The 24,932-nt window shown below is 36.4% G+C and overlaps 1 protein-coding gene across 1 annotated transcript in view; it reads left to right on the top strand.

The window, feature by feature from the left end:
- LOC126191413 (uncharacterized) overlaps positions 1-24,683 on the top strand; it is a 213,601-nt gene extending 188,918 nt beyond the window's left edge. Inside the window, exons 5-10 of the mRNA XM_049932282.1 lie at positions 815-1,009; positions 2,282-2,504; positions 8,482-9,247; positions 10,333-10,904; positions 13,871-14,003; positions 24,085-24,683. Coding sequence (XP_049788239.1) covers positions 815-1,009; positions 2,282-2,504; positions 8,482-9,247; positions 10,333-10,904; positions 13,871-14,003; positions 24,085-24,133 — 1,938 coding nt within the window. The 3' untranslated portion in view covers positions 24,134-24,683. The remainder of the gene's footprint in view (positions 1-814; positions 1,010-2,281; positions 2,505-8,481; positions 9,248-10,332; positions 10,905-13,870; positions 14,004-24,084) is intronic.
- Positions 24,684-24,932: the final 249 nt, after the last annotated feature.

The following is a 24,932-nucleotide window of genomic DNA, read 5'->3' as shown; positions in this document are numbered from 1 at the left end:
GCAAACTGCAAAACACAAAATGCTTTCTGTTCACTAGCTGCCATCTTCACTACTACTCCTGTCTAACGGATTGAGGTGGAAACAGTGTGCGCTGCGCATGTGCACTAGTGCCAAACACAACTGTTTGAGTTGCTCTTTCATATGAGATATCATTTATAACTCTAAGTTTAATGTAATAAATATTATAAAGTGTTAAAACCCCCAATATTCATTTATATACACCCTGTATTGTTTTTCTCAATTGTTACATTGAGAGAGACCAGGCAATGTCACCTGCATCAAATAATTGCATAAACCCTTAGTCTGCAGTGCTACATGTTGTTGAAAAAATACCTTGAACAGGCAATGAAACAACAGTTAAGATAGGCAGCTAAAAATAAACACAGGTGACATCACTGTACAAGATGAATTTTGCATCTTCCCAAATATATTAGCATTTTTATTATAATGTATACATTTTGTTTTGATGTTATTATTGTGGGTGCATTGTTGTAGTTGTTGCTAAACCTGATAGTGAAAAATGGAGTATTGAACTGTACATAACTGACCTGTGGTGGCCTAAATTAAATAAAAGGAAAATTTCAAAGAAACTTGCCTACTAAGGTATTCTGATATTAAAAGCAACTACTTGATTGGTGGCATCTTTACTTAACAATGTTACTGGCTTCAGTAATTCCATGTACAGCAAGTTCTTTTTCGTAAGTGTTCCTTTCCATGAAACACGCACTGTGGTCTTCCTTTTGCAATTGATTTGCTTTTATTGTAGTCAAATCGCAAAACTTTAAAGTTATAATAAAGTTTGTTTATTATACAGGTTAAGGAGGAATGTAGGCGTGGACTGGCAGATCTTTACCAGCTGAATGCTCTTTTGCTGGATGAGCAACAGGTGTTGGACTATTTGGCAGCTGCTGGTGGCTCTGGCCGCACATTGAGTTGTGAGGACCTGCTAGCCACCTTGCAGCAACACAAGGCAATGGCAAATGGTGGCTGCCCTGTTCCACCTTCACAGGTATGAAGTTATGATCATTAAAACTGCCTGCTACAAATTAAATACATAATCTTACTCACTGTAGTATAGCTCAAATAAAATTAGTTTCTGAGTGACAGATATCAGTGATGGGGAGTGACATGGCTAACCCTCTCACTCACCCATCATTCCCCATGTTCCATGTAAACTGACTCAGTTCGCAATGCTCTGTCTTCAGAAGAGACAACATAGCAATCATGGGGAATCCAGAATTAGTTTGCACTTGGTTGATGCCTATCACCCATCTCACTGAAAAATCACTCTAAAAGTTACTTTAATCAGGGCTGGATATGTTGATGAAACATGCCTAATCCAAGTACCTCAAAATTGTTCATAAAGGAACTCACGTATATGAGAAGCAAAGTCTACTGAGCTCCATTCTCCTGTAACCACATGTCCATAAGTCCTTGCATTGAAATTGAGTTATTAGCATGATTTGTATCATATTCAGATTACAATTTCTATACACATACCCTTCAAAAAATAACACCTGAATGTAAATTGTAAAAGCATTCCAGCTCCTTTCATGACATGAAGTGGGTTCTGTTTCAACTGTTGCACATAACGGTCATTTCTCTGAGACTAGAAAATCACAGTCCTCCTATGTAAACTGTGATATATCACATATACATCAGAAAATAGCTCTTGGGTGACAGAAAGAATCTGCAAATTATACCAAAAAAGCACAGCACACTGCGACTCGCTGGTCCCTGTTATCAGTTCATCCACAAACATCAGTCTAAATCGTTTGAATTTCAAATAGTTTTGTTGGCATCCAAGCAGTGTGTTCTATAAAACAACTGTTTCCCCTACTGTTCAAAATTAAGAGGGGTGTGGGAATTTCCCAGGCACGCTATCGATGTTAAGAAATGACAAAAGCATGTACATGAATATAACACATTTGAGCTACACGAGTTTCCTGTTTGGAAGTGTAACTTTCTCCCACAATCATCTTTCATTGTGTAATACAATATTTTAAAGGGAAGTTCTGCAACAGGAAAGTTGGTTTGTGTTAATGATCTACAATGGACTTCGACAGAGATTCTATAAATGTAAATGTCATCTATAATATTCCCAGTACTTACTTGTGGCTTGCTGCAATGACTATCATTTAGAATTAGCATCATCTGAAAACAGTGTACTCCAGTAACTATACATTTGTTAACTCAACACCAACCTGACTGCAGTTACAATAAATTCAGTCACTCATTAATGATTTATTAACCTGTCACACCAATAAATATTGTGTTGCAGCCTGCAGCACCAGCTTCAAATGCTGGTCGTAAGTTGGCTGTGCTAACAGAGGAGACAACAGTTAGCTCTCCTCGTGTACGACGAAGGGGGAATAGCTGTGATGATCTGCTGGCTGCTGGATGTGATGATCCAGAGCCAAGGAGGCAAAGGAATAAGCCATCAGGATTTCGTGCTGGTCGTACTGTCTCTCTCACAAATCCTCCTACACAACCTGTAGCAAATGGTAACTAAAACAGCTCTTACAATTATATCTGCATTTCAAAAGAATTTGTCATATGTTATGGATTGCTGTTTCAAATGTTGAAACAATTTCCCTCTAAAACTGCTAATGATTTTTAACTTGCTCTTGCTTTGCCAATTTATTATTAAGTTCTCTCTAAATATTCAAAGAACTCTGTTGATAAACAATGTGACCCACTCATGTTATACTTCAGTTTCACTAACCATTGCAACACTGGTAAATAAAAAAAAATGCTCTACCCAGTGGACCACCACCATTTTCAAACTGATACATACTTTTGAATATTTATTTGAGAGATTTCAAATAGATATTTTAAATGAGAGTTTGTGTCATAAGAACTTGTGTTCTTTACATATTAGTCCAGCAGATTGGACACATTTCAAACATGAAGTGATGAATGCCATGTAACACCCTCAACAACGAATCAGTGCACAAACTCCATTAGATCAGTTTCAAAATTATTCTGATATTGTTGAGAAATCTGTTCTGCATTCACTTTCTCTCAGCACTCAATAGATGCAGTACCCACTTTATGCATGGATTACTCATAGTTATTCCCCTTGCAAAATACACCATACTTTTACTTCTGATACGAATATGACATTACCTGTTTCATACACTTTGAATCACTCATAGTCCAACAACACATTGTTGGTCTTTTGTAGTTGCAGTCACATGAATCATCTTCAAGGGAAGCTGGGTAACAATTGAATTCAGATAATCATTTCATGACTATTAAAAATGAAGCAGCACAATGCTTGGAAAGTTTTACAGGCTTCAGATTAATTTTGATTGGGATAAACTATCCAAAATGAGCAGTTCCTTGATGGGACAAAATTCTAATACAATTGTTTATACAAAGCAAACAACAAAACTGCTTTAGAAAGCATTATAAAAATTGAATCCAAAAATAAAGTTGGCAATTGTTGTTACTTGTTAGTATTCATTAACAAAAAATACTATTGTTAACACTCTTTGCAAGCCAGACTGAAAACTTCTCACGTTATTGTAAAGACAATAGAGTGTTGAAACAGTACGTACTAATCTGGAATGAAAGTTTTCATTGATCTACCTACAGACACCAAAAGTCTCATACTTGGATCCTGAATTCAGGAGCAAATTGACAAAGTAGCTGTTACAAAATTAATTCTACTCAGTAAGTAAATTTTGTAGCATAACTAATCATGCTTGGGTGTAGTTTTGTTGTATATATTATCTATATCATTAGTGCAAGCATAAAAAATTATTATATTGATTTTAAAGCATTAAGATACTGCTGATAACAGTGTATTATAGTGTACTGGTAAATATCAATTCTGATTCTTGTTCTGCATCTTCATCTACATGATTACTCTTCAGTTCACAATTAAATGCCTGGTAAAGGACTCATGGAACCACCTTAAACTATTTCTCTACTGTTCCAGTCTCAAACAGCGCATGGGGAAAACAAACATAATCTTTCGATGCAAGCTCTGATTTCTCTTATTTTATTATGATGGCATTTCTCTCTACATATTTTCTCATCCTGAAGAGAAAATTGGTTATTGGAATTTCATGAGAAGATACTGCTCCAATGAAAAATGGCTTTGTTTTAATGATTGCCAACACAACTCAAGTATCATATTCATAGCACACTTTCCCCTATTTCACAGTAATACAAAAAGAGCAGCCTCTCATTGAAATTTTTCGTTGTCCTTCGTCAATCCTATCTGATGCAGATCTCATACCACATAATAATACTCCCAGAGAGGATGTACAAGCGTAGTGTAAGCAGTCTCTTTAGTAGGCCTGTTGCATTCTCTAATTGTTCCACCACTAAATCTCAGGAGCCAATACTGACGTCACAGGGCAGTACCTCAAGCTGCATAAGTACTGTTCTTACAATTAGTTGGTAACCTACGTAAATGAGGTGTGTTAAGGGTTCCCAATAGACTAGCTATACTAAGTTGACCGCAAGCCCCAAAGTTCTGATTATTAAAAGTTCACAACATTTAGAACACTTCATGTCAAGTTTTCACTGCTTTAAAGCACTGCCACCTCAGTGATCCCAAAGTTATGATTCTGTAATTGCATTATGAAGTATTTCTGTGTTGTCCATGTGAACAGATGAGTAATGGATTACTAACATTAACTACATTTATATTTAAATGCATTATACAATATGAGACAGGGGCACAACTGGTTACTAAATGTTTTGCATGCAGAGGGTTGAAATTAACAGTACAGTCAGTCTGCAAAAAATCAGCAGAGTCCTCTAACTGGGGAGGTATCAAGAATGGAGTCTCACATTGTTCAGTCATGGGTCCCTTATTGCTCTTAATATATATTAATGGCTTGCCACTGTATTCGTGAAGATCCAAAGCTAGTTCTTATTGCTCATGATAGCACTCACATACAACAAACAAGAATCAGCTGAGGATATCATAAATAATTTCTTTCAGAAATTTATTAAGTGGTTCTCTGCAAATGAACTCTAATTAAATTTTGATAAAACACAGTATATACAATTCTGTACAGTAAATTGCACAACACCATTGATAAACATAGACTTTGAACACAAGTCTGTTGCGAAGGCAGAATATTCAAAATTTCTGGGCATGTGTGTGTAGGTGAGAAATTAAATTGGAAGAAACACATTGATGATGTGCTGAAACAGTTATATTCAATTACTTATGCTATTAGTGTTATTACAAATTTTGGTGATAAACAGATCAGTAAATTAACCTACTGTGCCTATCTTCATTCACTGCTTTCATATGGCATCATATTTTGGGGTGATTATCATTAAGAGAAAAAGTATTCATTGCATAAAAGAATGTAATCAGAATAATGGTTGGAGCCCACCCAATATCACCTTGCAGACATTATTTAAGGAACTCTGCATATTTACTTCCAAAATTTGTTATTAATAACCCATACCAATTCAAAAATAATAGTGAAGTGAATAGCTACAACCACTAGAAGAAAGGATGATCTTCACTATTCTGGGTTAAATATGACTTTGGCACAGAAAAGGGTGAGTTATTCCATGACAAAAATCTTTTGTCATTTGCCAAATAGCATTAGAAGTCCGACCAATCATCATTTAAAAACAAATCAAAAGAATTTCTGAATGACAACTACTTCTACTCAACACGTGAATTTTTTGATAGGAAGTAATAGCTGTAAAAAGAAAAGTAATTATATGGTGTACAGAAAACTTATGTTAAACTGGCACATTCCACATCATTACAAAACATCATATTCATGATCTATGGAACAAGTATTTATGTAATTCGATGTAACTGAATGTAGCTTACCTTCTTCTCACTGCACTTTATTATGATACCTTAACTTAATTTCTCACTGCTTGCCAGAAATGTGTGCCACTTTTGAAGATGAGCAACTGTATAATGCACAATCATGAATCCATGTTTCTACAATGTCAAAATTTATACATAGTAGCTTCTTGATACTAGTCACACATGCCCACCAGTTATGAATACTGAAAGACCCACAATAAAGCATGCCTCTGTTGCGTCCTCTAACCTCACAGTGGCTGCCTACTTAGCCCTCTGTCCTAGAGGTAATTGACCAACTATACTTGGTTCATAGCCAAATTCACCAGCTTCCATTAAAATTGAGTACTAATCACATTTTAAAATGTTACTGGTCTCAGTAAATATTTTTGTTCATTACTGAGCAGGAAAACTACTCTCTCAAGCAGCTCTTCACATTAGTTAATGTTCATGGATTTGGCTGTTAGTTGCTATATGCATATTATTATAAAATACAGCGAAGTATCATGGGCAGTAGTTTGATGACTATTGCCCTAAGTTTTAGTTGAATTGGCAGTCTTTAGATTTATGTGATTTGTTGTGTAGCCAAAATTTAGTGGATTCCTATTAGTATTCATGAGGATTAATTCACACTTTTCATTTTTTAGAGTCAGTTTCCACTTTTTGCACCATACAGTTATCTTGTCTAAATCATTTTGGAATTGGTTTTGATCATCTGATGACTGTAAAAGATGGTAAATGGCGGCGGCAGCAGCAGCAGCACCTGCAATCAATCTAGGAAGGCTGTTTAGATTGTCTCATAAATCATTCATGTAGATCAGGATAGCAGAGGACCTATATCACTTCCTTCAGGAATGCTGGATATTACTTGTGTCTTACTTGATGACTTTCCATCAGTTACTATGAACTGTGATCTTTTTGAAAGGAAATCATCACTCCAGTCACACAACTGAGACCACAGTCTGTGGGCATGGAATTTCATTAGAAGTCTGTTGTGAAGAACAGTTTTGAATGTCTTCTGGAAATCTAAAAATATAGGATCAGTTTGACATTCCCTGTTGATAGAACTCATTACTTAGTGAGAATAAAGAGCTAGTTGTATTTCAAAAGAACAATATTTTCTGAATCTGTCTTGTCCATGTGTCAATAAATTGTTTTCTTCAAGGCAGTTCGTAATATTTGAACAGCTTGTGTGTTCCAAATTCTTGTTGAAAGTAGAAGTCGGTGATAAGGGTCTGTAATTCATTGGATCTCTCATATTTCCTTTCTTGGGTGTTGCTGTGACATGTCCAACTCAATTTTACACATACAGATCTTTCGTTGCGCTAGCAGTTCTATGCAATTGCTAAGTAAGGAGCTATTGTATCAGAATATTCTGAAAGGAACCTAACTTGTATAGAATCTGGTCCAGAGGTCTTGCCTTTATTAAGTGATTTAAGCTGCAATACTACACTGAAGACTTCTAAGTTAGTAGCAGTTATTGATCAAATTTTAGAAATTAACTTTGTCTTCTTTGGTGGATGAATTTTGGAAAATGAAGTTTAATGACTCTGCTTTAATGACACTGTCCCCAGTAACAGCACTATAATATTTGCTCAGTGGAGGTATTGATTGCATCTTGCCACTGGTGTACTTTACATATGACCAGGATCTATTGGGATTTCCTGCTAGGTTTTGAGACAAAGTTTCATTGTGAAAACTATTAAAAGCATCTCACGTTGAAGATAACACTAAATTTTGAGCTGCTACTGTCAACCTTATTTATTTTTGTGTATTATGGTTTAAAATCAATCGATATGAGTACTGTCATGAATCTACTGTATTGTATACACAATAGTAAATTTTATGAAAAATCCATTAGTATCCTAAAATAGTAGCTTGTTCCATATTCTAGCATCTGTAACGCCATTGTGATCAGCAGAAATTGCAATACTATGAAATAAGAATAAAATACATTGTTATTACTTACACTTTTGATGCTAGGTAACAGTCTGCAGCATTTCTGCATAGAATTGTGATATTTGTTCATTAATTTAACTTTACACTACAGCATGCAATGAGACTTCTCCTTTTCTCCGTGTAAAAGAAATATATTAGATGAAATATTATCTGTGACATGTATTAAAATTTATTTGCGCAAATGTAGTTCTCTTGAGGGAAAGCAGGAGTCAATAAAAGTTTGTGATTAATTAATTAAACTTCATAGATGCATTGAATCAGATTGTTACCCACCAGCCACAGCAAGTATTTGACATGGTTCATTTGTTACTGTAGGCATTATTTATATGTGCTCTCTCAGTGGTTAGCAAGGGTGCCCATATCTGGAGGCAAGGGGGAGACAGCCCTCCCCCTCCTCCCAGCTCTCCCAGAAAAGGAAAAAATATAATGTAGTCAGGTGATTGTCTTTCAAGAAATGATTTAAAAGTCAGTGTTATGCAGGTTTTAACAGGGTCATAACTGGTGCTTTCTGTGGCTAAGTCACCATTCATCTTCTGGAATATTAAAAATACTCCATACCTCCAGGTCTTGACCCCAACTGCCCCTAAAAACTAACATATGGATGTGTTAGTAGATGACACTGAATTCTACAAAATTCAATAGTTACAGTCAATTTTTTTATACATAACATTCATTTTATTGTGTATAGTCAATTTACTTATTCAGAATATTTTATATTTCAGGTGTGTTGCCTACTGCAGTAAACGGTAACAATCTGTCAATCACAACAGCAAATGGGCAACAGCTGTCAGTTGATGAACTGTGTGCATTCCTGAGTAATTTACTTGCTGTAAAATCTGATGAGAGTGGTTATGAAAGTGATTCAACGCGAGCTGGTTCAGATTCTCCTCGAGGTTCCATAAAGTCTGCTGCATCAGATTTTCCTTCAATGATTAATGGAAATCATATACAAGCAATATTTGGTAGTGTACAACCTAGGCAGCCATTGCAACATCAGCGATCAAATGCATCGTCTTTAGCCGAACAAGATGATGAGACTAAAACTACAAAGTCTATGAACTGTGATGATGATGCTGCTATTCCAGATGATGTTTTTGAAGAGGAAGAGGAACATTGTGATAATGTTAATATAGTTGAAAATGGGACAGATGAGAAGTTGTCATTCTCTCGACAGAGAAATGCTCGGATTAATATGGGAATTCGCCGAGGTGACGTGAAGACACTCGGTGGCCGTAAGACTGGAAGTGTTGGTGGTGGTAATGTAAATGACACTGAACAACAGTCACTCCTCTGTGACCGATGCAAACCACAAAAACAGCAACAACCAATGCAGAATTCCCAACACACACAAGAAAGAGAATTTAAGTGTATTCGATTCGCCAAGGATGATTCTGGTGAGCTAGGAGTTTACATTGAGAAGAAAGATCCTAGTGCGAGGTCAACATGTTACATAATTTCCCATATTGAACCAGGAGGACCCATTGACAGGTACATTACAAAATACTGCTGATTAGCCTTACAAGCAATTACCCTCACTGCAGAATTAGAATATGGAATAAAAATCTCAAAATAATTGTAATTCTTTATGAAAATACATCCTTGTATGTACAAATGTCTTCAATGTATCAGACAAATATGGTTTCATCTCTGCGTCATCATCAAAACTAAACATTTAGAAATAATGCAAAATTACTATTAAATATGAACTGTAGTAAAATGTTAATAAGTGCGGTCTAATACCCAGTATCTTACTATGCTTTACGCCTTCTCATGCGTCACACCCTAAAACTGGGATATAGTTCATAGAAGGTACACGAGCAGGCTACATTTAAATGTGTGAGAAGTCAAATGTAAAAAATTATTTATGTTTTAAAAATTTATAAGATAAACATTATTTTCCATGTTACAAAAATATAAACAACAATAATTTAATGTATCAGAAGACAGGCCAATGAATGGGGATAAATAATCTGATAAAATGAAATGAACATAGTATTTAATTACAGTAACTAAGAAAAACATAAAATAAAAAAGAACACAGAAACCAGACATGAGTAAAAACATTACAGTTAAAGGTACAGGATCTTACCAGAAAAGGACCATACAATGAGAAAGGTAAAGTTAAATGGCAACAAGTTCGGTACAGCTGGCAGCACTGGTCAATATTTTATAAGTATTTATATTTAATAGTAATTTTATATTTTTATCTTATGTATGTTTTAGTTGTGGTAATGACATATTAGAATGTGAAACCATTTAACTGCAGTAAATCTGCCAAACGCAGTAAAGATATTTGAGAATGAAAGTGAGTATTTCAATGGATCACATGCTCCTGCTTGCCAATGTAAAATTTCATTAAACATTGTGAAAATTTTGCTTTACATTAAAATTTACACATCAATCATTTTTTCCTACAGCTATAATGATTTTTATGTAGAAAATATAATGTTGATGTCCTTAAGTAGGAATATTTTAAATTATTTATTCCACTTAATTAACTTTCATGACTAGTAATACTAAACAATGTAATTGAAACATTAAGCAATATGAATAACCTATATTTCTGCTTTCAGGGATGGAAGATTTCAAATTGGTGATGAACTTGTAAAAGTCAATGGTCGTAGGCTCCGTGGTCTCACACTGGTAGAAGCTCGTGCCACATTAAAGAATACGCCAAAAGATGTAGATATAGTTGTAGCACGTAAAGTTTCTCCTGGATCTGAATGTGTATCTAGTCCTGCAGAACCACCTACAGCTGAGGTGCCCAAATCAGAATCAAGAGTTCCTCTCTCCTCAGCACAGCAGTTAACTGGAATGAAAAAGTTCTCACAGCATTTTGATGCTAATCCACGCCCAAGAAGACCTACCGCAGGAGCTCCACAAGGTTCTACTGACAGTAGGAGGACTATAGGGGGTTCCGCTGTTAGTGGTGGCAACAGCAGTGGTGGTGGTGGTACATTGCCACGAAGACCAAAATCACTTTCCATGCAACTCTTCACTGTCACATTTCAGAAAGGTCCTGGGAAGAAATCTCTGGGATTCAGTGTGGTTGGTGGACAGGATTCTCCGAAAGGTAGCATGGGAATATTTGTGAAGACTGTGTTCTTGACTGGACAAGCTGCAGAAGAGGGCACTCTAAGAGAAGGTTAGAATTACCATTTATTACTTCTTGGCCTAAGATTGAGAAATGAATAATAAAACAGCACTTAGATAAAACTGCTTCATAGTTTGTCTACTGCTGCTTATAATTAATCTTGTTCCATATACAGTGTTCCACTGAAGCACTAAAATTGATCAGTACACCATTATCAGCTGCCATCAAACTCCTAAATAGCAAATTTCTTTCTGTGTCTTATCTCAGATATATAAAATTATTGGAAATTTCCCTGGTTTCTAGATTGTGTTGCCCTGTAAAACGTCAGAGCAATGTTTTGACCACTACTATAAGTGAGCATTCGTCAGGGTATGTAATACTGCTGGACAGTCCAACTTAATTCTTATACAGGATGAGTCAGGAGGAAAGATATATGTTTTGAGGGGTGATAATATTGTGATTCTGAACAAAAACTCATAGGCGCATATGTTCTGCTCTTAAAAGTTTCCAAGAAAACTAATGAAAACAGCAGGGAACAGGACAAATGCAGGTGATAGTAAATGAAACATTGTGATCTAATGTTTTGTTAGGCGGCCACTGTGGCCGAGCGGTTCTAGGTGTTACAGTCTGGAACCACGTGACCACTACGGTCGCAGGTTCTAATCCTGCCTCAGGCATGGATGTGTGTGATGTCCTTAGGTTAGTTAGGTTTAAGTAGTTCTAAGTTCTAGGGGACTGATGACCTCAGAAGTTAAGTCCCATAGTGCTCAGAGCCATAATGTTTTGTTTGATTGTGAAAATTTCTTCAAAAACTGGAAAATATAGGATGGAATAATGACAGTATAATGAAAAGGATAGTTAGCATAGTTTCTACTCACCATATAGGTAAGATGCTTAGCTGCAGATAGGAACACCAAAAAGACTGTCAAACAAAGCTAGCTCTCTCTCTCTCTCTCTCTCTCTCTCTCTATCTCTCTCTCTATCTCTCTCTCTCTCTCTCTCTCTCTCTCTCTCTCTCTCTCTATCTCTCTCTCTACATTCTTCACTCTAACCCCTGTAATCCATTAAAATGAGCATAAACAGGAACCATCATATAATGCTGCTCGTGTGGTGTCTGGTGGTAGTTATGATGCGTCAGTGCATTATGTGCCTTTTGCAAAAGGGCTTATGGCTGTGCATGTTGGGGTAGCATTGTGAATGCAGTCCAACCATATGTTGTTTTCTGCTGGCAGTAGACAAAATGATAGAATCTGACAATCATCACTGAGGTTTACATTGGCAGGTCACTTGAGTATTTTAAGTGCTACTTCTCTCTTCCTTTTGAAGGCAAATGACTGTCTACCCAGAACATGAATTCATTCACAATGTTTCTGTTCATCACATTTATTCATCATGTTGTTAGCACTGTATGTGACACTTGTTCTTTTAGCGATGTTCTGAACAGGGACCATGTCTGTCCAGTGGCAATTAATCCACACATGCAACTCCCAATGTGTGCACTGTGTCAGCAGCATCATTGGTGGACCCAACAAACCTCTACTTTTGTTGTTGTTCTGATAGACTGGTTTAATGCCTACCAGAGGGAGTATTTTCCCCACTTGGTCAATGATTACATATGTGTTACAAGAACATTGGATGGTTGTTTTTAATGATCGTCCTATATTGTATCCATTAGCCCACGAAGTGGCACACAACTTCCGCTTGACTGCCTGACTGACGGATTGATGTGGACCATGCACTCAAGTGTATCTTCTAGTGACCTGTACACTTCTGTGTCAAGAATTAGCAGCACTCTCTTCTTTTCTACTTCTCGGGGAAATACTCTGTTTCATTGCTGCATATTGAGATACTGGTGGAATCTGAGAGTTGGGTTTCCAAAAAGGCCAAATAATGAATGCATCATGAACACAGAACATTTTGGTTTTATCCATACAAAATGAAGTGCCACTTCGCCAGACATTTCCATGAAGAGGTGTAATGTGAATAGTGAAGATGGGAATCTCACTCCTGTGTCATCAGTCTGATTATAATAACTAGTCTATCCTAGCAAAATTAGAAACTGGCCAGGGTCCATCAAAGATGCGCTAGACTCAGGGCCAATTCAAGGTACTAATGACACTTTGGTTGTTAAGTTGATAGAGGCACTAGATGTGCCGAAGTGAAAGATATCTACATGGAGGAATTTGAGGTCAGTTGCAGCCGTATATTAGCTGATTTTGAGGGGAATGGATTCCCTATTAAAACATGACTAAAAGAACATGAGTCACATACAGCTCACACAGAATCATAAACACATTATGACAGAACACCAGATTGTGTTGCTCCAGTAGTATGAAAGATTATTACAATGCACAGATTTCCAGATTAATCAAAATCTGACCTATGTTCAGTGTTATTTTCTTCTGATTTTTTTCACTGTTTTCAAATCGGAGACTATTTCTGTGAATACATTTGATATGCTGGCAGTTTTGAGCAATTTCCTTGAAGTACCAGCACTCCAACTACCTGCCCTCATTAAAAGCAAGAGAGATTGCACATTTCGTCTCATTTATGTGTGGTCAATTTCACACATTACTGCTTAGCAAATTGCAGAATCTGCAATAATTTGCTCCTTGCAGAGAAAAATGATAAAGATGTGGAAATGAATGATACCTTTTCCAAAGTTCATTTATTTCTGAATATAAATGTTTCCTTTCTGTTCATAATTACCTGCAACTTGCCTTGTAATATTACTTTTTCATATATTTAATATGGTAAAGGACATACCATAATTATTTTAAAAATAGTGTTGTTACTTAACCGAATACATCCTAGAAAATGGAATGAGGCAACTTATGCACGATTCCGTACTATGACAGAAATGGAAACTTTATTGTTTAGACATTGTGATTAAAAATATTGTCTTTAAAAATATTGTGTTATATTTCACCATAGCTCATCTGAACTTAAGGCATTCTTCAGTAGTGTGATGGTGTAGTGTGATGAGATACTTATCATTTTCATTTTTTGATTTTCAGGAGATGAAATTCTTGCTGTAAATGGAAACCCACTGCAGGGCTTGACACATGCAGAAGCTATTAACGTGTTCAAAAACATCAAGTCTGGAGAGGTGGTATTGCATGTTGGTCGCAGGGATCCTCAACAACGCAGGTATGACATATTTATTTCGTCTAACTACTTGTTTGTCTAGTCAGATCTTGTTTCATTTCTTTGTATCATATCTTTGCAAAATATAGGTAAAATAAGCTTGCAACAACAACAAAGACAAAATTTCTTTGCATGCCAAAGAAAAATTGTTTTCTGTGATAAGAAGTACAAACAAATAAAAATAGTGACAAAAATGAAATTAGGTTCCCAGATAATAATTTTGGGCAAAATAATTACACATTAAAATCATTGTCCACAAAATTTAGTCATTAATGACACAGTAACAGCAAATATTACACTTGGTATGAACAGTAAAATAAATAGGCATTAAATTTACCCCTCTGACTTATTTTAGTTGAAAAAAAAGTCACAAAATAAATTATAAAAATAATTTCGCCACTAAGAAGTTGTAATTCTTCTGGCTATGATAATGCTTATAGCAGAGCAATATGATCTTACACTTACAACATCCCACTAAAATTTTAAATTCATGAAAGATTAAAAAAATGTTTTTGACACTAACTGATCTTCAAAGTATATTACAAAAGTTAGAGCTCTTTGCAGTAAAACGCTGCTTTTCTTACATTCTGCCCATTGTTATAGGGGAAACAGTGATTTTGCTTTGTTGCATCGCATTTTTCTAATGGATTCATTATATGTGTAGGAATATGCGGATAACACTGTAATTACTGAAATGGCATACACACACATTCATTTTCACTGTATTAACAAATTCCATACAACTGCACTGATCTTGACATAGTAAACCATTAGAACAAAGCACTTACCTTCATTATTCCAAAAAAGTGTCTAATTATCATTCTCTACAAAGACTGAATCGTTCTGTACTGCCTGCATACCTCTCTGCAGAACTTGGTTCAGAAAACTTCACACAAAGACAAATCGGTACGGTTTATGCCACATTAAGCTACATAGCACAACAACAATATATTTACTAAACTTCATTACCCAAACAATTTTCCATTTCATAACAGGTCTTTCACATGGTATAATGTTAAGAACTGAAATAAATTGTTTGTCATTAAAACAATTGAAGTTGTGCCAAGTTTTCATCTGGAATTAAATGAAATAGTGTACTTGAAACAGTGACTGTTCTAATTTTCTAATTATGAGTACTTACTAATTAACCTACAGAGTTTATCACTAACATATTTGTGATGATTTTGTGTGCTGAGGATTCCGTTGTATGTAAAACCTCTGATGCAAATAAAGAATTATTTCTGACCCCAGGAATTATTGACAACAGGACATATCTTGAATGTTCTAAGGAAAGTAAATCTACATTATAAAAAAATGAATTTGAGGAAGAAAATTATGTCTACACAATTCCAAAGTAAAGATAAAGTTCATAACCAAGTGAAAATATAACTAGACAGATTGACAGTCACTCAGAATGTGTAAGAAAAATTTGTGACTATAGGATCAAAAGAGTCATTAGTCCTGGTATCAGTGATATTGAGATGTGATATCCCAGTCTGCCGTGTTACATGCGAACTAAAGAGGATTACTCTCAAGCTACCTTTGTAATACATTAGTGATACGTGGCATCTTCTGTGATAGAGGAATACAGAGTACTGACATCTGTTTATAAATACAGAAATAAGAAAATCACATCTGTAATTAGTGTCAATTTTCTTTATAAAGTCAGTCCTATATGACCTGACAAAAAATCTGTGGCAGAGCTGAGCAGCAAAAACCATTTTCTTGATGTATAATAGGATCTTACCTTTGATTGCCTGGAAAATAAAATTCTGTTTGTAAAAGTAAAATATTATAGTATTACTGGCTCCCTTCCTGAATGTATGGAACCTTATTTTCATACCAGAAATCATAAGACTTCATTGAAAATCATCATCATGAGGATAAGACCAATCTCAAAATGGGCATTTGAGGCATGTTCAACTATGAACTATCTTTGAGGGTACGAGGAGCAATAGCAGAAATACTGCCAGCATGGATTCCTGGTTGTGCAGTGCAGATGGAGGAACTTGGCGAGGAGGGACAAGATTCTGGATGCGCCCCCAGCCCAGGGTGTGAACCAAGGTTATAGAAGCAGATCTTGAAGGGTGGGGGGACATAAAAGTGTCACAGCAGCTCCACAGCAACGGTTCATCAGTGCACCTGACGTGGCAACATAGTCGCCACAATAGTGTACCTGTTGGACACTGACATCCAGCCACTCACCAAGGATTTAAAAAGGTCATTCAATAAGTAACGTAACACATTTTTTTTTTTTTTCTCAGCCTCTTGGAATATTCCTGTTTCAGCCTCTACAGCTTTATGAAGTTCCAACAGGTGGTGGCACTACATGTAGTCTTCACGATGACATCTGTAATGGAGGTGCATTCCAAGCAGAGAGCTGTCATTTAATTTCTTTTTGGCAGAAAAACAGAGCATTGTGGATATTCATAGGTGCTTGTAGAATGTCTGCAGAGTCATGGCAGTGAATAAAAGCATGTTGAGTCATTGGGCGAGACGTCTGTCATCACTGCGACAAGGTCACGCAAATCTCTCCTATTTCCCGCAAGCTGGCTGGCTGCACTCAGTAGTGACTCATGCAGTGTTGAAGCATGCAGACAGTCTAATTTGAGGTGACTGATGGATCACAAACAGAGACACTGCTGAAATGGATGTGTCTGTTGGTGGTGCTGACACACTCATCCACCACTTGGCATACTCAAAGGTGTTTGCTTGCTGGGTTCCTTGTCACCTACCAAAGGACCATGAACAGCAACGAAGGACCATACATGCAGAATAGCTTGTGTTACAAGGCTGATCATGAAACTTTTTTGTCAAACATTGGCACAGGTGATGAAATATGGGTTCATCACTTCAAACTGGAATCAAAACAGCAATCCATCTCCTCCTAAGAAAAAGTTCAAAGCCACACCCTCTGATGGTAAAGTAGTGGCATGGTCTTCCAGGACTCTGGAAGGGTTATTATGTTTGATTTCCTGCCTCATGAAGCAATGTTCAACTCTGAAGTATAATGTGCTACCCTCAGGAAGTTGAAGAAACGACTTCCATCATGTTTATCATCATGAAAAAGTGAACGAACTTCTCCTTCTCCATGACAATGCAAGGCCTTATACAAGTCTGCACACCTGAGGGGAGGTCACAAAGCTTCATTTAACTGCACTTTCTCATTCACCATAGAGCCAAGATCTCCCACCTTCTGACTCCCATCGGTTTGGCTCAGTGAAGGACGTGCTCCATGGGAAGCAGTACATGGGTGGTGGAGAGATTATTGATGCAGCAAGACGCTAGCCAATAGAGTAGTACCATGTGGGCATACAGGTCCTCCCAAAGGAGGCATGAGGTCATCACACTGAATGGAGATTATGTCAGTAAACAGGACTTTATAGCCAAAAGTGTGGGGAATAGTGTGGTGTACTGTACTCCTGACAAAGGCAACCTGCTTTCATAAAAAAAATTATTGCCGTACTTATTCAATGTCCCTCATATTTTGACATGAATTTTTCTCAGAGAAGCTGAAGAACAATATTGTGATGATATTTGTAGTGACATTGTAGGGGGACTTGTCTCACTATATGCATTTCAAACTACATGTGGTAAAAGTTCATTCTCTACATCACTTCTATTGGATGAAGTGGTTCACATCATAAGAGACTGATTTTGCCTTGAAGAGAGCTGGGCGTTGATTTCTAAACCATTCATCTAGGTTTAGTTTTTCTGTGATTTCCCTAATTCACTTCGAGAAAATATCGGAATCGGTCCTTTAAAAAATTTTGAGCTGATTCCGTTCCACAGTACATTTAGTGTGGAATATCTAAAGACTTTAGTGTAGTAGAGATAGTAAACCACTCATCTTCCTTGTATAGCATACAACTTCATCTTTTGGTAGTGTAAACAAAAATAAGAAACTCCGTTGCCGAATGATAACCAGCAACCCCCAGACATGGATTTACTGCTAAACTCCACCTAGGAAAAAGAGAAAGTGATTTTTAAACACCACATGATAGTACACTGAATCCATTACTGGTGTGACACCATTCTGCTGTAGCTAATATTGGTGGCAGACAAAGGGAATTCCCATAAAAGTGGATGTATGCGTACACCTTCATTATGGAAATGTCTGGCAAGGAGTGGATGAAGATAGTATTGTTATTCTTAGGTCTTACTCTACCTGAATATCATAGAAACTGTAATGGCTCATTCAGATACTTATGTCAGACACCCCCCCCCCCCCCCCGCTCTTTGTGGGAATTGATTTTGTTTTTAACATGGAGCAAACATTCTGTTGTTATAATCTGTGTAGCTGTGTGTTCTTGTAGCTCGTAGATGAGAAATATGTAAGAGTCACAGCACAGATCAAAAAATCTCTCATTGCACAGGTTTATGACCTAGCCCCCATTCGTACAGTATGTATAAAATGCCTATCCTTTGGCAATTATAAATGTACTTGTACTTGTCACTCCAATCCCGGGAGCGGAAAGACTTACCTTGGGGGGAAAAAAGGACAGGTATACACTCGCGCGCGCACACACACACACACACACACACACACACACACACACACACACACACACACACACACACACACACACACACACACACACATATCCATCCGCATATACACAGACACAAGCAGACATATGTAAAGGCAAAGAGTTTGGGCAGAGATGTTGTGTGTATGTTTGTGTTTGTTTGTGTGTCTATCGACCTGCCAGCGCTTTTGTTTAGTAAGTCTCATCATCTTTGTTTTTAGGTATATGTACTTGTACTTGGATAAATATGGCGTAGGAAGAACTTGGAGGAACAGTTACTACTTAAAATGACTGTGAAAGCAGCAACTAATTTATTTCCCTTTCAAAGTTGCAATCTTCCTGCTAAATTTAGTATCAAAATTAGTGATGGTTAATTGTGAATCCATTCTATAATAGACCATTGACACATCCTTATTTCCTATTAATGTACACCTTGGCCTGTTCCACATCCATTAATATTGTCCTTTGATAGGTTCTACACGACAAAGTGTGTAAGGATATTTACATGCGTGAGTGTAGATTCTTCGTTGGCAGTACCTTAAATCTTGCAATTTCTTGCTAAAAACTGTTCAGACAGTTTATTAACTTCACTGAAAAACAATAAGAAACAACAAACACAAGACCATGGGTTCTAAGTTACTTAGGGGACATACTTGTTATGATTTTAATCACCACTGAGCTATGACCACTTCTTCGTAATGTCCCGCATACAATTATCAGTTAACAATTCTAATAACTCATGTCAGACAGTAATACAATCATTAAGTGCTAGCTCTGGAAGAAGTTCATTACTAGTGTCCCTTGTCATATTACTTTCACATAACACTAATTGCATGTTCGGAGTTCAAACTGCGCAAAGTTCGCAGAAATATTTGATTGTCACAGTTCATGAGCTTATAACTATCAGCATAATAATTCACTCGCATAAGCATTCACTACCAGAGTGAATGGCTAAATGTAGGTGTTGACTGGTTGAATTCTACTTGCCAACTTTCAAGAGATGTAAACTGTATGCATACTGGACACGACTATTTATTTATTTCTTTATTTATTGTTCCGTGGGACCAAATTAAGGAGAAGTCTCCATGGTCATGGAACCAGTCAATACATGAAATTATAACACGATATTAGAAACAGATAAAATGAAATATAAAAAAAAAAAAACATATTCAGGTGACAAGTCGTAAGTTTAAATAAAGAAAATCAACAATGCAACACTGGAATTTGCTTAATTTTTTAGCTCTTCCAGGAGCTCCTCGACAGAATAGAAGGAGTGAGCCATGAGGAAACTCTTCAGTTTAGACTTAAAAGAGTTTGGGCTACTGCTAAGATTTTTGAGCTCTTGTGGTAGCTTATTGAAAATGGATGCAGCATAATACTGCACTCCTTTCTGCACAAGAGTCAAGGAAGTGCATTCCACATGTAGACTGGATTTCTGCCTAGTATTAATTGAGTGAAAGCTGCTAACTCTTGGGAATAGGCTAATATTGCTAACAACAAACGACATTAAAGAAAATATATACTGTGAGGGCAATGTCAGAATTCCCAGACTATTGAATAGGGGTCGACAAGAGGTTCTCGAACTTACACCACATATAGCTCGAACAGCCCGTTTTTGAGCCAAAAATGCCCTTTTTGAATCGGAAGAATTACCTCAAAAAAATAATACCATACGACATAAGCGTATGAAAATATGTGAAGTAGACTACTTTTCGTGTTGAAGTGTCACTTATTTCAGATACTGTTCTAATGGTAAATAAAGCAGCATTTAGTTTCTGAACAAGATCCTGGACATGGGCTTTCCACAACAGCTTACTATCTATCCGAATGCCTAGGAACTTGAACTGTTCTGTCTCGCTTATAATATGCCCATTCTGTCTGATCAAAATATCGGTTCTTGTTGAATTGTGACTTAGAAATGTAAAAACTGAGTCTTACTGTGATTAAGCATCAAATTATTTTCCACAAGCCACGAACTTATTTCATGAACTACATTATTTGATAATGTTTCAATATTACACACAAGATCCTTCACTATCAAGCTGGTGTCATCAGCAAACAGAAATATTTTTGGATCACCTGTAATACTAGAAGGCACATCATTTATATAAATAAGAAACAGCAGTGGCCCAAGCACCGACCCTTGGGGAACTCCCCACTTAACAGTGCCCCATTGGGACTGAACATCACTACCACTCTCGATATTGCGGAGAATTACCTTGTGCTTTCTGTTCTTAAAGTAAGAGGCGAACCAATTGAAAGCTACTCCCCTTACTCCATAATGGTCCAACTTCTGCAGTAATATTTTGTGGTCAACACAGTCAAAAGCCTCCGTTAAATCAAAGAGAAGAGAATATAGCATTTTCAGTTGTTAAACCATTTCTAAAACCAAACTGAACATTTGACAGCAAATTATGTGAATTTAAATGATTCAGTAACCTTGTATATACAACCTTCTCGATAACTTTAGCAAACACCGATGGCATAGATATAGGTCTAAAATTGTCAACGTTATCAATGTCTCCCTTTTTATAAAGTGGCTTCACTACTGAGTACTTTAATCGCTCAGGAAACCGACCACTCCTAAAGGAAAAGTTACAGATATGGCTAAGAACTGGGCTAACATACATAGAACAACACTTCAGTATCCTCCTAGGTACCCCGTCACATCCATGAGAGTTCTTGGTCTTTAGTGATTTAATTATTAACTCAATCTCCCTCTTATCAGTATCATGGAGGAGCATTTCAGGTAACAGTCTCAGAACACTTTTTTCTAAGAGCGCTATATGATTCCCTGTTGGGACTAGGTTTCTATTTAGTTCACCTGCTATATTCAGAAAGTGATTATTAAATACTGTACATATATGCAACTTATCAGTAACATGGACATTCCCACTACGCACTGATTCTATATCCTTGACCTGTCTCTGCAGACCAGCAACTTCCTTTACGACTGACCATATGGATTTAATTTTATCCTGAGACTTAGCTATTCTATCTGCATACAACATACTTTTTGCCTTCCTAATAACATTTTTAAGCACCTTACAATACTGTTTGTAATGGTCTGCTGCATTTAGATTTTGACTGTTTCTAACGTTTTGATATAATTGCCACATTGTTCTACAAGATATTCTTATCCCTCTAGTCAGCCACCCAGGCTGCCTGTTTGTGGTAGTACCCTGTTTTGAGCATTATAACAGAAAGCAACTTTCAAAGAGCATGAGAAAAGTCTTGAGAAAAGCGTTATATTTATCGTCTACTGTATCAGCGCTATAAACATCTTGCCACTCTTGTTCCTTGATAAGGTTTACAAAGGTCTCTACAGCAACTGGATCAGCTTTCCTAAAAAGTTGATAACTATATTTAACATGTGTTGCAGCACAAAAATCTTTTAGAGTTAAAATTTGTGCATCATAATCTGAAAGGCCATTCACCTTTTTACTAACGGAATGCCCTTCTAGTAATGAGGAATGAACAAAAATGTTGTCTGTGGTTGTTCTACTGTTCCCTTGCACTCTCGTTGGAAAGAATACGGTTTGCACAAGATTATATGAATTAAGGAGGTCTACCAGCATTCTCTTCCTTGCACAATCACTTATACAATTAATATTGAAGTCACCACATATAACTAACTTTTTGTATTTCCTATAAAGTGAACCAAGAACCTCCTGTAGCTTTAGCAAAAATGTTGTGAAATCAGAGTCTGGGGATCTATAAATAACAACAGTTAGAAGTTTAACTCCATTAAATTTTACCACACCTGCACAACATGCAAACACCTTTTCAGTGCAGTACTTTGAAACATCAATTTACTCAAATGGGATGCCGTTTTTCACATACATGGCTACTCCCCCAAAGTGCAAAGAGCTCCTCGAAAAGCTGCCAGCCAACCTGTATCCTGGTAAAGGAAGCCTCTGAATTATCTCCTTATTTAAGAAGTGTTCAGATACACCAATAATTTCAGAGTCAACATCTATATGTGCTCGTGGTGTAGTATACAGTGTCTGGTATAATTATATTTTGTGAGTTCGATAATTACATTTTGGTTCATAATAGTGCACGGTGAATGTTTATAGTGTTGTCAATCTTTTCAGTCCAACAATAATTTGTTTTAAATGTATTTTAGATGATTAGAAAAATAACAGGTGGTTATAATTAAAGAGCAGCTACTCACAGAAGTCCCATATGGCAGTGAAACTTTGTAGATATTCTAGTGCATTAATATGGAATCAATTTATGCTGAAAAAAAAATTAGTTCAAATTTTTGGTCACCACATGTTATTCCAGCTCTGTGATTGTTTCCACATCTCATGCATTGGGAAAAGCACTGAAGACATCAACAGCATGCTGCATCCATAAAACGAAATTACCAACAGTTGCTCCCAGCAATTCCAGTAGAATCTGAGCTCCTGTACACTGACGTTTATATCGGTTAGAGACCAAATGTGTCCACGGTAAGTGTGTTGTTTCAGATATCCCCAGAGCCAAAAGTCACATGGTTTCAAATCAGGTGATCTTGCTGGCTATGCATTTGGAAAACCTCTGGAAATAACAGGTTTGTGGAAGGTTGTGTTGAGCAGATTTTTTACCGGGCACACAACATGAGGTGTTGTCCCATATTCCATGAAAACAGTGGTTGCACAGTTGCACTCTTCCAAAGTATGAATCAGGTGCTGCACAAGGACGTTTCAATAACGTGCAGACTTCACGTTACACCTGACTTCAAAGACGAACAGACAGAGAATAAAGGTGCTTGTGAATCCACACCAGTCACAATGAATGAGTGTAGTGGCTCTTCATGCACAGCACATAGTCCAACAGTACCCAAATTATGGTAATTACTGCTGTTAACATAAGAGTTTCACTATCAGCACACAGTCTTCCTTTTCAATAGCCATTTTGTTCATTCATGTTACGGTTTGTCAAATGACAACGTGGTTGTCATACTATCATACAAACAGTGTACAGCACCTGATTTGCACCTGGAGACCACAATTGGAACAGTTTTTTCCAGCATAAATTGGTTCCATATTAGTGCATTAGCATAACTACCAAGTTTCATTGTCATATGATAGCTATAGCTCACAATGGACCTCCCTGAGCAGCTGCACATAATTTACAACCACCCAAGATTAAAGCTGAAGGTGCTATTTGTATGATACACTGTATACCTACATGGTACATTCCCTACTTTCAAATAAAATTTGGGGCAAGTTCAATTACTGATTTATTTCAAATAAAGAATTTTTCTGTAAAACTAATATCATCATGGAAATTGACAATGATTAAATTAGTACATACATTTGGAAAAGAATATTATTAAAAGTAGTAGAATGGTAGCAAGTGGGTCAGAACCATTTTGCTATGTTTTAAGTGTACGATTAAATGTAAGGTGAGTGAATAATTATTTTATCTTGTGTTGCATTACCTTCTCAACAAGTTTTAACCAAATCCAGTGTCGAAGTCTTTGGTCCTCTATTTTCATCTTACAAAGCATTTTATCTTGTAGTATTTAAAAGTTTATGCAGCTGAGTGATTTTCTTCTTTTACAGAGCCAACAAATCAAAATCTTGTGATGATCTGGACAAATTCAATGGCTGACAAAAAGATCTCAGTACTCCACAAAGACGATCTGATTAATCACACCATGAAACATAGTTACTAGCAAGTGTGATATCCTAAAGAGAAGCTTGACCTTTTGCATTCATGTGTGAAATATATAATGCAAATGCTGCCAAATATTTAACGAGTTAGACAAAATAACAGATAATTCTGTAGCTTTAAATGACTTTTTGTGTGTCCTTTAATTCTGTTAAGTTTTTGTAATTATGTAAAAAGTTTTTCTATTTGAAAATAGTAGACTGTTGTACATAGGTTTTAACATTTTAATGAAAATAAGGTGTATTATATATAGGCATTATACCAAATAAAACAAATGTAACATTTTAAATATTTAATTTTGTGGCTGGAGAAGACAAAAAGATACCAATTAGAATTCTCTGTATATTGTAGCAGGAATGTACCAGAGTCACTGTCATGATAAACTGTTAATGGGCATAAAAGAAAAGCACACTATGTAATTACTATGTATTACAAACTGCGCAAGTGATAGTTTGAATTTTGTCTTTCAGTAAAAGTGAAAAATAATTTACTTCCAATAAAAAGTAAATGGAGTAGTATGTGATGTTTTATTACTCCTCATTACATAACCCATATGATGTTTATTACTGGAATTGAGTTCTCATTGATCTTTCCTGAAGATGACAGGTGTGTTTACTTGTAGAACAAACAGATTTTTTCAAGTTTCTGTTTTGAAAATTCGGGTTTACAATAATTATTTTTCTTTTACCAGTGTCAATATGCTAAAGAAAAGGATAATTATGTTTCAAGTGTATAAAAG

This window comes from Schistocerca cancellata, chromosome 6 (genome assembly GCF_023864275.1).
Source record: "Schistocerca cancellata isolate TAMUIC-IGC-003103 chromosome 6, iqSchCanc2.1, whole genome shotgun sequence".
In the NCBI taxonomy this organism is placed as follows: domain Eukaryota; kingdom Metazoa; phylum Arthropoda; class Insecta; order Orthoptera; family Acrididae; genus Schistocerca; species Schistocerca cancellata.
This window is presented reverse-complemented; position numbering and strand designations above follow the sequence as displayed.